This window comes from Solea senegalensis, linkage group LG15 (assembly GCF_019176455.1).
Source record: "Solea senegalensis isolate Sse05_10M linkage group LG15, IFAPA_SoseM_1, whole genome shotgun sequence".
Lineage (NCBI taxonomy): Eukaryota > Metazoa > Chordata > Actinopteri > Pleuronectiformes > Soleidae > Solea > Solea senegalensis.
The window spans coordinates 13,554,462-13,569,608 of record NC_058035.1 but is presented as its reverse complement, the minus strand read 5'-3'; the positions used below and the strand labels follow the sequence as shown (position 1 = coordinate 13,569,608).

At 41.4% G+C, this 15,147-nt stretch overlaps 1 protein-coding gene across 2 annotated transcripts in view; it reads right to left on the bottom strand.

The window, feature by feature from the left end:
• LOC122781674 (inositol polyphosphate-5-phosphatase A) overlaps positions 1-15,147 on the bottom strand; it is a 129,526-nt gene that overhangs the window by 84,761 nt on the left and 29,618 nt on the right. For both annotated transcript variants that reach the window (XM_044045589.1, XM_044045588.1), the window contains exons 2-4: positions 10,866-10,907; positions 1,188-1,288; positions 777-864 (exon numbers count right to left, since the gene is read on the bottom strand). In XM_044045589.1, coding sequence (XP_043901524.1) covers positions 777-864; positions 1,188-1,288; positions 10,866-10,907 — 231 coding nt within the window. The remainder of the gene's footprint in view (positions 1-776; positions 865-1,187; positions 1,289-10,865; positions 10,908-15,147) is intronic.

Below are 15,147 nucleotides of genomic sequence, written 5' to 3'. Positions count from 1 at the left end.
GAGGAGAATCATGAGAATGCGAACTCAAGCGATCATAGAATAAAAGTGGTGACTGTGGTCGCTTTGTTGTGCGGTGGTCCTGTTTTTCAACATAATCACCTGAGAGTGCAGAAGTAATCATCTGACACGCAGTCTGTCAGCTGAGCACCACATATTAAACCACAGTCAAAGCCACATTTCTTCACAATGAACTGGGTCTCAGTCCAGCTTTTGAGTATTTGGCTCCACCAAAAGGCCACATTCAACAAAGCTGATGAGGTGTGGGATGAGTGAATGGATCAGCAGTGTCAAACATTATACCATGCTTAGGCTACATAGGATCGGATGTTTTTAAAATACTTTAAATCATGACAAATACAATTATTATTATTATTATTATTATTATTATTATTATTAGTATTACTATTATTATAATAGCCAGAATGTGTTTTAACATGTACATATAGTTGCACATGTATATCTACAAATATTACTTTCATTAAAATGTACTAAAAATAAACAACCGACATCATGACTGCCAACAAATTTTGATAATGATTTATCAAAAACCTTGACTTTTTGGCCTGAACGCCAACAACTGATTTATTTCCCACTGTCTGCTGCCACCCTGTGTCCGTCAGTTGTTATTACAGCTCGAAAGAAAAGTGCACCAGGCACCATAATGATATCATTCACTTACATTTCCTCAGACAACGCCTCGAGGATTCATTCTGAAACGCTTTTAAAAACATTTAATGTGCTTTCAGACACCCGGTAACGCACAGGAGGGCACTTACTGTGAAATGCTCCTGGGATTTGTAGTTCTCATCGAGGTAGATACGAGCTCTGCTGTACTCCTTCATTGCATCGCTGGACAAAAGCTCCCTGATGGACAGAAAACACACAGTCACACTCACAAAATAGGTATTTTTATTCTTTGTTGCTGTAAATTATGTTGCAATACTGTCTCCTTCCCATTCCTTATTCCTTCCCTGTATTTATGAATGTCAATCAAACTCATATAGGGCACACACTATGTTGAACTGAAGCAGCGCTTTGAGACAACCAGTGGGGGGAGTAGTCCACTCAGTTTAAAAGAGTTCCCGCTTAACTTGCTCCATATCTCAGCGAAAAGATGTTTCATTGAGTGGGAATGTGCTTAACTATTACCATTGTGCTAAATACACACATTATTCATACATACTTACTTGACAAAACTATCCACGTGTGACATGGACTCCTCATAGTTCTTCCCGCCCACCTCCTGACAGTGCACTGCCAAGAAGTGAGGCTTATGTGACTGTACTGTCTGTGTAGGAAGACAGAAAGAAAACATGTCAAAAAGGAAGGGACGGCGACAAACAGGTCCACTGCATTTCATATTTCTTAAGTAAGTGCAGCCATAACAGGTGCAATAACGACGCCGCAGACAGCCCATGGGCTCCCAACATACCAAATGTAAGTGGAATTATTCAGCCGAGAACAAAAGCCACAGTGTTTCTACCTAACTCAACTTTGTGACATGCTACTATATTTGCGCAAGACAAAGTGCCTCGCTAATGTCGGCAGAAGGCACTTAGCGAGTTTGTTCCAAAAGCACAGCACTGGCCTCTCGTCCTCTAACATCAGGGATGTGCCCCTGCAGCTCTGTATGTATGTATGTACAGCAGGGCGTGACAGATGCTCGTCACCGCTTCTGCTGACACATCATTTGCAAAAACAACTCCTTTACTCCTGGAATAGGTCACCAGTGGTTCTCACGCAAAACATTATTATTTCTGCTGCTACTAGAGGTCACTCACTCATCTTCTACCACTTTATCCTCCACATGAGGGTCGCGGGGGGCACATGGTGCCAATCCCAGCTGACATAGGCATTAGACAGGTCGCCAGTCTATCACAGGGCCACAGAACAACCATCCACTCTCACACTCACACCTATGGTCAATTTAGAGTGTTTAATTTGCCTAATCGTACCCAACTCTGCATGTTTTTGGACTGTGGGAGGAAACCGGAGAAAACCTACACACACACACACGCACGGGGGAGAACATGCAAACTCTATGCAGAAAGGCCCTTGTTCCAACCGCGTCGTGAACCTGGGTCATCTTGCTGCAAAGACAAGAGTGATAACGACTACACGAACCATGTGGCCGGAAGTCTCTCAATCAAAATAATAACAGAAGACCTCATTTGGTGACGTCACGAAGCAGCGCGAAAACGCGGGAATTGTTGTCCAGCAAACAGCAACAAGTAGTCGTCAGTCATTAGTGAAAAAAAAAATAACTAGTGACTACAAACTATTTCCTTCTCCACTCTGAAATTTCATTGGGAGTCTGCCCCAGAAATTATAACAGCCAAGTACAGTATTAAACAAATATGGCTGAGCATTTGCTACGTGCTTTATGGTAGACATAGAGGTAAACTGGAAGTGAAGCAGCAAGTGCTGTGTAATACACCGGAGAGTATGTAGGAGAGTTGAGTGTGTGTGTGTGTGTGTGTGTGTGTGTGCTGTGCATGTTGTTGCCTGTTCTGCCTCTTATTAAATCCAGTCAAAGTCCTGCAAAGCCCTCATGGGCCTTTCACTGTAGCAGAGACAGGTAAAGCAGATGGCAACAGTAAAAGATGACTAAAATATTCTGTTGCCTTGAATATAAATACATATTTCTATGGATTTTAAGTGTCATTTATACATATTTTAATGCAGAATTGTTACAGTATCGTATTAAAAAAAAACTTGAATGCAAATTGAGACATTTAAGCCAGCGATTCCACATGTGAAGTCAAAGTGGTCGCTTCCACTTTTCCCAGAGACACGTGACCTCGTGTTGCTTTCGTTAAACGCTCCCTCTTAAACATGGCAAGTGTTTGTGAGCAGCCCGTCAGAGGTGTTCAGAGCGGCTAACCTCTAATGGAAAATCAATACCACTGAGTGATTTACAGCACTCACAAGCACTCACAGTGCTCAGACCTTCAGGCAGGAGGCAGAGGCTATGCATCAATGTCACCTTTGTACTAGGGAGGGGTGGAGGGGCTACAAACAGCCCCCCCGCCCAGACTTTGACAGAGCCCTGCTACTCCAGCAGCAACCCTGCCTCAGCGCTGCATTATGCTCACTACAGGCCCAATCAAATAAAAGTAATGTATGGCAATAACACTATGGATTTTCCATCAACCTATGCCTTGTCACTTAGCTCGATGACCCAGCGGCGGGGACCTACAGAGGCTTAAACTTGGAAAGATTAGTGGACCTATCAACTCGCACGAGTAAAGGTCACACTCTCAAGGAGCCTGCAACTAATGTCGGCCTCAAATGTGACACGTAGGACGCGTGCACGTGTGTGTACGCTCACACTCAACGCGCACATGCTCGTATTAATTGACTGCATTCTATTTATCTTTCCAGGCTGTAAATTCAGGGCTACGTCAGCAAACAGACACGAGGTAATTTCGTGATGAGAATTACCAACGCTATTGGCCCAAAACCAAACTGTGCATCAGCTGTGACCTTATTCCACCCTGTGACCTATTTCTAGTGAAATCTACAACCACAAAACAAAACATTTTGAGCTGAAACGTGCTAGATACTGCATTTATTGAGCATGTTTTTATGACGGTCAACAACAGAGGTGGGCCTGTCAAAATACACCCTCGGGCAGTGGCAGCTGCTGCACCAGTGCATAGTGAGAAAAGCCTGTCGAGCATGTGGTGACATAACTGACACAGAGCCGCTGTACGCAACCGAGTCTCTGCCTCACAATGATGTCAGACACCCAAAGTCTTTGATATTCCACGTGGGCAATTTAAAGCTTGACTTGTGTCAACTTGAGCGTAATCCTCGAGTAGAATGTCACTTCAAGTACAACGTGTAGACAACGTTGTTCAACTTCAAGCAGCGGAAGGAGTTCAAACGTACGCTTAAGTGTGTGTTGGTAATAAAAAAAGGCCTTGAATTGGGGATGTGGAAGTGGACATCTAGAAAAACATCTTAACAGGTCAAGTGTGTGAATTGAAAGAGGGTGTCAGTTTAAAGCGGCAGTGCTCAACCTTTGGTGATGTTAATATTCTTTGTGAACAGAAACAATGTAATAGTATAATATAATATAATATAGCTACTTATTTGCAAAACTGGAATTTAAATTTAAATGTATTCTCATTCTTATTTTATTAGTGCACAGTTGCACAGTGGGGCTTGTTGTAAAGTCATTTCACTGGGGGTGTACTTGTACATCCACATGTGACAAATAAAAAACTTGAATCTTGAATCTAGTGCGGGGTGGAAAACCGGTTCATACTTGTAAATTTGAATGATATTAATTGTTCATATACTACAAGCAACGTGGCACAGCAAAACGGGTGTTGGCCGGTTAGTATTTGTAAGCATATCCGATGGGAATCTGATCTTCCTGACCAACTGTGTCCAAATATACATTGTTTAGTCTATAGTTACAGAGTTACAGGCTAAAAATTGCTAAAGTCAAGTGTTGTGCTCGGTCATCTGGCAGTGGACAACGACAGAGTCTGTCAGTGCCGTGACAGATACGTGACAGTGCAGTAGAATCCCGGGGGAAGACACTTTGAAATCCTATCTGACCGACTGAGACGTTCAGATTGAAACAAATATGTATGTGCAGTATGTCACGCATACAAAAATACCGTTGTATTCCATAAACCATGGTCAGTCATATTCTGAAGAATGTAAATTGTTGTACAGATTGATTCAGTTAAAGGAACTCATTTAAAAGGTCAAAAGTGGATCTATGCACCTCCTATACTATGAAGAACCTTTGATGAGGACTAATCTGGAGATAGTAAGTCTATATTCTGTTTCTCATTTGGATTTTGCGAAAATCACTTACCACAACTCAAAAATCAAAACACAGCGTGTGTGGGCATGACACAATCGTTGGCCAGTGACTGTCCAGAGAAGTTTCCAATGCAAATTTGGCTGAGGGTCAATCAAGTACGATGTGGTGCGATGCAAAGCAGCGACTGTTCATGCCGCCACAGCAGTGGCGCCGGGTCGTCAGCGTGATCCCGGCGACTGCACACGTGGAACAGGCAAATGATCCTGCTTTGCTTATGTGTAAAAGACTTGGGTATCCGGCGGAATCACAGCAGGCATAAAAACAGGATTTAATTGGACGCGCTTGCATGGTAAAGAATGAAATGAGACACAAATTGTTAGAAAAAAGTTTGGTTATATCAGAGGCTACACCAATAAAAGTAGACTTTATCATTCATTCAATACAGTTTAAAGTACTGAAGAAGTCTTGTGACTTGTGATAACAACGATAAAAAAAATTTATTGCAGCGGGAGAAGTCAAAAACTAAAATAATCCAAATCAGAGGAGGCGTTAAAAAGACAAAATATGTGACAAAACAGGATTAAGTGCACGACTGCCACCCAAAAATCTCGCTCTTCAGATAAAAAAGCATGCTGCTTGTTAAGAAACTCTGTTAAAATCATTATGATTTGGATGTTTATTGAGATGAGAATTATCTTGATTGGATTGAGTCAGAGTACACATCATTATTTGGAAACCTCTTCACTGGTATTTGTGATCTGCGTAATTTAGCGGAATCTGTCTGACGTTACGAGTACGTGAAGCAATCAAAACAAGCTGCTCACACAGTTAATTCAGAAAGAAACGCAGATCTGCAGACAGGGGTTTGTCTGAAATTGCTCAAAACATGCCTGGTATGAAGTAAGAGGCCCTGTAAGAAAACAGCCTCCACACAACTTTTACATGCTAGAGGCAGATCAACAGTAGCGTGTGCAATTAATATGCTCATGAACTAAGACCAAGGTGTGTCATTGATCAAAATCTAATCAATTATTGAATGAAACGCTCTCAAACTGCAGACAAGTCTTCCTAAGTCTTTCCTTCTAACTGAAAAGGAAGGAAAAGAGCCGCAGGAGTGCAGGTACCAACAGGTCACCTTGCACAATTCCCTTTTCTGTGGTTGCAGCTCTAAAAAAAAGCCAGTTCAACAGCTTTTTACTGTGTCTGGATGCTGCAGTGCAACTACTTAGTGATTCTGCCGTATCCAAACATGTCATTGATTGTGTAGAATTCACACGGTGGGGCCTTGTAGGTGTGGTGCATGCTTTTCTTCTTCAAACGCAGATCCACCTCACTGTTTCCTCATGACACAGCGCTTCAACGCGTTGAAACGTGACCGTGACGTTTCTCTCTGTGTGTGAACCGGCGCTTGGGATTTTATTCTCGTCTCGTCTGCTGACGTAGCCCAGAATTGACAGCGTGGAAAGACAAATAGAATGCAGTCGCGGGGTTAATGCGAGCACGTGCGCGTTTAAGTGTGAGCGCATGCAACGCGTGCACGTGCAAGCTGACGGGCGCACTAATCTTTCCGAGTTTAAGCAGGCTGTGGGTCCCTGCTGAGTCAAGTTTCAGTTTTCATACCTAATTAAGTTCGTCAGTGAAGAAGACATTTCAGTTCCACCATTTACGTGCAGTCTGACCTCAGAATTAGAAGCAGAGTGAGAGTATTTTGTGTACAGAAGGGTCACAATGAAGCCAGTGCAGCATGGCTGATTGTAGTTAAGTCTAACCATCACTGCTGGTTGTTCCCAGCCGGGCCGAGGCCAGAGTCTGATGCCTCTTTCCATGACGTCAGCCAGGCAGCAACAGTGCAGAGCTGGCAGGAGGGCACAGGCCTGCCTGGTTCACACAGGGGCACACCTCTCTCTCCCTCCCTCTCCCTCTGTCTTCCAATCTTTCTCACTCTGCCCTAAAGCCTGCAGCGCAATGCAAACAGAATTCCTCAACAGCCATAACCAGGACATGTTTCTACACACACTGGAATCACCAGGAGCATTTAGGAAGAGCAACACAAATACGACATAGACTTTGGTGGTGCAGACAGGACCGTTTGTTTTTTTGTGTGTTTCTGTTTGTGTCACTCTTTGTGCAGTGCAGCAATGTCACCGGGCGACACACAAAAACAAAACACTGCTATAGTGGGGGGGTGGGCTTTTGAACCGTGCCTTTCGCCCAATGACAGCAGAAGTTTGTCTTCAAATGACAAAAAGTATATGTTAATGGTCATCAAACAAACCAAGTTGGCCCAAGAGCAATCTTAGAAACTGCTGAAACTGGATTTTAAGGCTTTAAGGATCCACATCAGAGCCAGTTGAGGTGTCGTCTAACCTGTTGGCATTAGTTTGCAGCATTTCACATTTGTTTATTGTAGCCAATCATGTCGCAGGAATACCACCTGTGGTGTGGTGTGTGAGTGAAAACCACACGGAAACATGAACCGAAATATGTTTATGGAGCAATATCATTATACCCACAGGTAACACAACAGCTAAGTCTTTTATAATGATTTTTTTTTTTACAGCTACTTCTATAACATTTCTCAGGTGTTTACAAGTTATTTTTACAGGATTTATTTTTCTTATTTTGTATCAAAGAGGGGGATAATAAAAAAAAGCCTTCAGGCAAGAACAGATTCAGACCAGCATTCCTCTCAATACTCACTACTGTTGTCCACACTCTGCTTTAAACATTGAAGTACAATGTTCTTTATATACACAATGATACGAAAAAACACCATAAATGACAGGTATAACATGCAATGCAATAATAAACCAGTAAACACTGGCTATGTTAGTGTATCACTGTCTTGATAACGTGCCCTTAAAAAAAAAGGCACAATCACTTTTTTACAGCACCATAATATTACAATGACCACACCATATCTCATTTCATTTATAGACTGCATAGGGAATTTCAGGGCTGGTGAGGAAAGAAAATATTAGATTCATGATTGAAAATCAGGATTAGCTTTTGTGTAAAATCTCACTGAATAGCCCAGCTTTAGTCAGCTATATTAAACTGAAAGTAAGAGGAAGTCAGAATGTGTTTCAGCCCTCACAAACATAATTGCTGTCGCTGTTGAGACGAGTTCATGGAAATTGCTGGTTTGGCAGTTCTCAGTAAAAGGCACAATTGTGTATTCAGTTTTCACTTTTTCGGTTATTACAAAACTATCACGTCATATGATCAAAGAAACTGTTTTAAAGGGGATTAAAGAGACACATGTAGGATTGCTTGGCCTTTGCGGACGCACTAGAGTATCACAAGCTGGTTTTTTTTCTAAATAAAAGGTGCATAAATGTTCCATATTATAGTGACTGGTGGTATTCTTGCATGAGGCTTAAGGCTAAAAAGAATGAGGACAGTCAGGAGAGTGTATGTGTGCTCAGGGTGAGTCTTGAATATTTTTAGTCACAGTGGACAGTACAGTAAATAAAAAATGTGTGCTTTTTCTGAGGTGTTTGAGTTCTTGTTTATTTACTTTTGACTTAAACAAGAAGCAATGAGGACAGCACAGTCTGAAATAGGCCTGCCGTTTTACACATATTAAATGAACCTCTTCAGATCCTGTTTACATTTTTGTCCCCTCAACTAAATATTTATTAGGATCTCTAGGGCAAAAAAAAAGGTATGACTGACTTTTGCCAGCAGACACACATTCTCCAAAAACAACATATTCAGGTATAAAAAAAATAAATAAATACATGATAGAACAGAAAGCTTTATTGTATATGTAAAGCAGCACGTGCTTCTCACTACGTAGCCAATGTTTTTTCGAGTCTAGTCTCTACATTCATAGTTAATATTTCTAAAAAACCTTCACTCTGATACTTTTCACAGGACTGTGGACTTTGTTCATTCATTAATCAATAAGCTCATAGCTCAAGACTGTGACATTATGGCTGGAAAATTAAAGCCATGAGGGTCATGTGCAGTTATTCCAGGATATGTCTGCATAATAAAGTTGTGACTGGAAAACTGCAGTAAGTCAACCCACTTCCTGTGTGTCGTGTTTTACAGTGAAAGTGTCTTTATAACTCACATTTCCCTTCACTCAATAAAAAAGTACTCTCATGTGTAGCATCCTTGTGTCTTATGTGTTGGATCCTAAATATGTATAAGCTTATAAAACTGCAGTTATCATGCATATCTGTGAAGCACCTTTTTTGGCAGTGACACAGACATCAATCCTGGGGCTGGAGCCCGACAGTATGAATTACCGGTACTCAGCGTCTGTCATGACTCTAGGGCTGAAACTTGCTAAATCAATTCATCAGTTTGAGTGTTGTTGTTTTTTTAAAGATTTAAAACAAGTTATTTGATTCTTCAGCTTCTTAAATGTGAATGATTTCTGGATTCTTTGCTCCATGTAACACAGAAAGCATCCAAACTGAATCATTTTGGGTTGAAGACAAAACAAGACGTTTGAGAACATCATCATTTCCAGGTTTGAGAAACACTGATCGACATTTTCTGCCATTTTAAAGACAGATTACTCAATTAATAGAGACAATCTAATAAATGGCAATATGGCTAAGTTCATAGTATTTTCTCTTTTTTCAGTGATTGTCCTTTCTCTTTCATTCTCCATCCTAAATTATTTCTTCCAGAGATGACGATTGATACTGCTTAAAAGGACTTTGATGATGGATTTTAATGCTTCTCATATTTCTTTATAAGGACAAAACAAATGATTTAACTATTTCAGCCATTCCTTTTAACGAGCACAGGTGGGAGTAGCTCTGAGCCCCTTGCAATTAATTCTTGGCATCAATTCTTTTACATTATTCAAGATGAGGGAGTAGCCATGGAGCTGTTAGGTTAACATGCACGCAGAAAGTGGAAACAAATAAGCTGTTAGCTTTATGTTACTGTTTGTTCAGGTTACTTCAGCACATACTGAGTCACCGGCAGCTCCGTCACAGTCAGCGTTGGGTTAATTCCACATTACACAAAAGACGGCTGCTCGCGAGCATTACTTCCCTTTCTTAAAGTTGAGGTCACACCAAATGACCGGAATTTCAATTTCAAATTTCAAAATTACCAGGCACTCTTTTTTCTTTTAGATTCTCCCTTTAGGGGTCGCTACTGCACATCATCAGCCTCCATCTTGCCCTTGTGTCTTCAAAATGTAATACCACAAAAGTAAAGTACATTATAAATAAGGTTTTAGGTAAAACATTTGAGTCTCAATTTCATTTTAACTTCCTTCTCTTGTAAGAGAACCATGGAATTTACCTTTTTTTCACAACCGCACCACAATTATAAATAAAAAAAACCTGGATAACCTAGAAAGACTATATGTCTCTTTTCTCTGCTTGTTACTTTCTGTCACACTTTCAGACAGAAGTTCTCGCTGCTTCACTTCCCTTCACCCCAATGGAAAGAGTTGTGGTTAGTAAGAAGTTCCTACGTGTCTGCAAAGGTAAGATATGAAACATGACTGCGCTCAAGCTTTGGCTCTCTGAGGCAGATGTAAGGGTGAAATTAAGGTGAATGGAGATCCCGTCAGCTTTTAACAGACATTAGTCTGCAAGATTTAAACAAAAACAAATCACTTTTTTAAAAAAGTACAAAAGCTCTTGTATTTTTACTCAGAGCATACCTTCACTTGGCTTAATCTACAGAACCTCCAAAAAAAAAATCATGTGAAACGGCTTCAGGGTTTTTTTGTCGTCATAGTCCCGTGACAACAATGGAGCTATAGATAAGCTGCGTAATGAAAACATCAGCTACTGATCTACTGCAGGAGTATTTTGGGGATGGACGTCATCTAAAGCCAAGTAAATGAGCTGTTGGCTAAAATAAAACATATAAAAACAGCGAGCGCACGTTCAGCGAGGACTAACCAGTTTTGGCATTCATACGAAATTCTCATAAACAACCATCACAATTTAATAATAATATTTAAAGGAGGTTTGGCTATAACTACAAGTCCTTAGTGTGTCATGTCAGGTCATACATGATGAGGATTACAAGATGACCTACAGTACATTTGTTTTCCAAACATGATGTTACTTGTTGGACTAATGCCACTTACCTGGTAAAACTCCCTCAGCCATGCTTTCTGTAGGTTTTCAGGCTGAAAGAGAAAACAAAACAAGCCGTTAGTGACATCACTTAGGGCATCTCCTGATGTTTCCTGACAACATCACAGATACAACGTGGTGTAATGGTTGACAGCTATAAATGACCTATGATCGGCTGAGGCAGGACCTTGAAACCCTGGCACGACATCACAATCACTACTGCACAGACTATGATAACAAATGATGTCACCAGCATAAGACTAAGAGTAACATAAAACAGTAACCACCACATTTTTGGCTTCAGTGTTTCACACAGTTTTTACGTATAGTCATTGGTTCACATGTTTATATAATATACTGACAGGGAGTTGACTCACTTCAGTTACAGTATTTTTTCCTCTGGGTTTTACTCTGCCCCCATCTGCCCCGTCTCTCACACTCTCACACTCTCACACTCTCGCTCTTTCTGTATCTCTCTCTCTCTCTCTCTCTCTCTCTCTACATCCTGCACTTTAAAAGGACACTCCCAGATCTGGACTTCATTCGGTTTGTGCAGTGGAAACAGGGCCCTGGGCAGTCTACCATTTAAGGAGAGATCTCCCTATGTCGATAACTAGGTCTGATGAACCACTGTGTGTGTGTGTGTGTGTGTGTGTGTGTGTGTGTGTGTGAGCGCCCTAACAAGACAAGTCTATAATAAGAATACACAAGGGATCAGCAGGCTCTGTTGGTGTCAGTAACAAAGCCCAAATTTAATACATGAATAGGTGCAGTATCCTTGGATGGCATCTGAGCACCAAGAAGAATACATGATGTTATCTTGTCTCTTTCCAAAGTTCAAAATGGAGCAGTTTATCCATTTTATATATAATGCTAAATACTTCATGATGAACACGAATTCAGCACAGAGCAGAGCAGCATCTACGGCCGATTTATTAGCACAAAACTCTCCGAGAAGCCACAGAATGCCACTTCAAGGCTGGATGCATACTTTCCGAATCAACAAAGGTTGACACATTGTTCACAGTGCACATGAAACTCTGAACACTTTCCAGTCTGGTTGGTGGCCCATTCTTGTTTTGGTCAAAAAAAAGAGGCTCAACATGCAAGCTTGTTTGAGATTATAGCTGTGTTTACACCAGGTGGAATGGTCCGGTGTGGTATTTATTTATTTTTTTTGCATTTCCATAAGAAATAGTACCATAATAAACGGCCCCAAACTGCCACAAACTAAGCAGGAAAAAAAAACGAGCTGCGTGATGTCCTCCATTATTGTCCGTTGTGTCGCGTTCAATGTCGTCGTTCATCGTACCGGTACAACAATGCTATGTTATCTCGCTAAGCCATACCCCACCTACCAAATAAAGTTACTGTTCGTAGTCGAATTACAAGCCTGACCCAGGGCTTTACCATTCCAAACTCTCCTGTACTGTACTATACTGTACCAAACTGAACAATGCCATTATTTTAGCATGAATGAAATATACAGAAAGTGCCGGAGAAAATGTTCGAGCCACAGACCCATCATGGAAAGTATGCAGGGGCTCTAACATTTATGCATTCAAATACATAAAAGTATTAACTGGTGGGCTAGTAGCACATAACTAGCACTTCTAGTTCTCTGCTGCTTCAATGCTTCATGCTATGCTGAGCTAAGCTAAGCTATATGGCCTTATGGCTCCAGCTCTGTAGTTAGCACACAGTCATGAGAGCGGTATCAATGTTCTCATTCAAGTCATGAAGAATTACTGTACTTCCAAAAATTCCGAACACTGTCTTAAACATTAATAAATTGGTCATGAGTTTATCCACGATGTTGACATTCACAGGGGCACCAACAAGACCAGTGTGTGTGTGTGTGTGTGTGTGTGTGTGTGGGTGTGCATGCATGTGCACACCATCGTCTCAGCCTCAGCCAGATCAGACAGAGCATAGGTCTATATAAGGACATAAGCACTGGACCTTGTCATTAGTCACAAGGATGGAGGAACAGAAAAAGAGAGTGAGACGGAGACAGGCACATAAAGGACCAGAAGTTCAAACCAGGCAGCTGCCACCTGACCACTCTGGGCCCAACACAGACATACGTTTATATACATTTACAGGTCGCACTGATACAGAAGGTGCAAGTGGTTTTACTGTTCGGCATGTGCCGCCTGGTGTGTCGGCAGGCAATGCACCATGTTTAAAATAGGTTTCTGTGACTTTCCGTGTGTGACGTTTAGCTTCTCATCCTGTGGATTCCAGTGACGGTACCATGCAGTAACTTGAAGAATCATTCCAATATTAGTTAACGGCAGTTTTAAAGGTTTTCTGTACATCGCATACACACACACACACACACACACACACACACACACAAAATGAGACAGTAGTACAAAGGACACACGGGCGATTAATTGAATCTCTCAAAATAATCTGAGAGTGCACAAGTGCACTTTGCATGAAACAAGACCGCAGACACCAGTGTGACGGAGGAGTGACCATGTTAATAAGGCAATAAAACCATACTGTTGACAGTTTTATAAACACGTAATAAAGAATCTCATCTGGGGAATACGCGTCCTGGATCAAACTGGTGTGGAGCGGAATTGACAGAAAACAGCGACAGCGGCGTAGTCCTGGAGAAATTTGTCACAAGCTTTTCTAGAGCGCTCTTGTTTAGAGCTGACCCAGCTCTCATGTGCAGTGGAAATGTGAGATAATTCTCGCGAACAGATGTTGGTCTTGCCAGAGTGGCTCAGAAAGGCCCTTTGAGGCCTGAGCCCAGGAGAGGAAAATGGGCTAATAGCACAAGGGAAGGTAGGACAAACCAAGTCTATATCTGTAGCCTTGACACTTTGCCACCCACACGCAGAAGTTAATTTGCAGTTAATTAGGAAGTGGGGCTATATGGTTTGAGAGGTAAAAATAAACCCATTACCTCCCCAGTCTGTCCTCCACACACCTCCTCTTCCTCCTCTGGTGCTCTCACTCATGTAGTCTCTCCACCTCCATTCTATTCTGCCTGTTTTTTTTTCCAGTCGATGGCCTACTTATCAGACAGCATGAGGAACTACGACACGCAGCTTTAGTTTTAAGTGGAAATCTCTTTGACATTCCAGTCATTAAAACGGTAGATCTGAAGAGTCCCTAAGTTCCACATGAACAAAGCAGCAAAGGTTGAATTATGGAAAGAAATACAGCAATAATGAAACCTTCTGTCTGTCCTTTAGGTTGAGTGCAAACTGTCACAAAAACATGCCTACCTAATCCATCTGTATGCTTTTACCACCAACACTGCAGCTTTTCTCTCAAAAACAACATCATAATGCTTTCAGTCGGCAATGAGGGGAGGAACATAATGTTTTCACAAAATACTGGCTCGATGCAAATACTAATAATACGCAAAACACTTGCTGCCCTAAATTCTACAATATGAAATCAATGAGGAAAAATGTTAAATTCCACTAAATAGCAAAAAATGTAATAATATTAAATGGTATTTCATATTTTATGTAAACCTTGTACTGCTAATATCTACTCACATAACAATTGCGGATCCGACAGAATATTCTTTTAAACTTCACAAACAAGAGAAAATCTATTGAGAATCAAATAAGCAAATGTGAGAATTATTTTTGATTTGAGTGATTTGACTGTTCGTGTCAAAGGTATCTGCAGAGAGTGAGTCAAAATGAACGCTCTGAGAGGAAACCATTCGGTGACCTAGAAACCAAGCTCATTTTTCACTCTTGTAGACGGGTCGACATTCATCCATCTTAAAACCGATCGGCCCAATCAAGATCATGTACCTAAAATAGACAGTTAGGTGCCCAACGGGGGCACAAATCCAAGTAGCCACCACCAACGTGAAGGGGTGTAATGGATCTGCTATGGGGACAGTGTTGAACAAACTGGACGACTGTTGATTGCACAACTCCAGCAACCCAACATAAACTAACCAGTTCAAGACCAAATCTCAAATGCTAAGCAGTCAAAGCAATCCTTTCACAAGATTAGTCTCATAAGCGTCATAAGCATGTGATCTGTCATTTTAATTCGACCAACTGTACTGTTGAGTTTATGTGGCATAATATTGTACAAGGGAAAAAAAGATTACGCTACGCGAGTTGAGCACACGTCCGAACCTTGAGGCTAATACAGAACCACAGAGGTCGTGACCTCAAGTGTTCTTCCTCTCATGGCCTCTCACTGACGCATTCTTTGTCTCACAGTGTAGTAGCACCTCCCCAAGCCCAGATTGGCGCTGTTTGAACTGACACTGGTAAGCAAATTACGTCAAGGATGGTT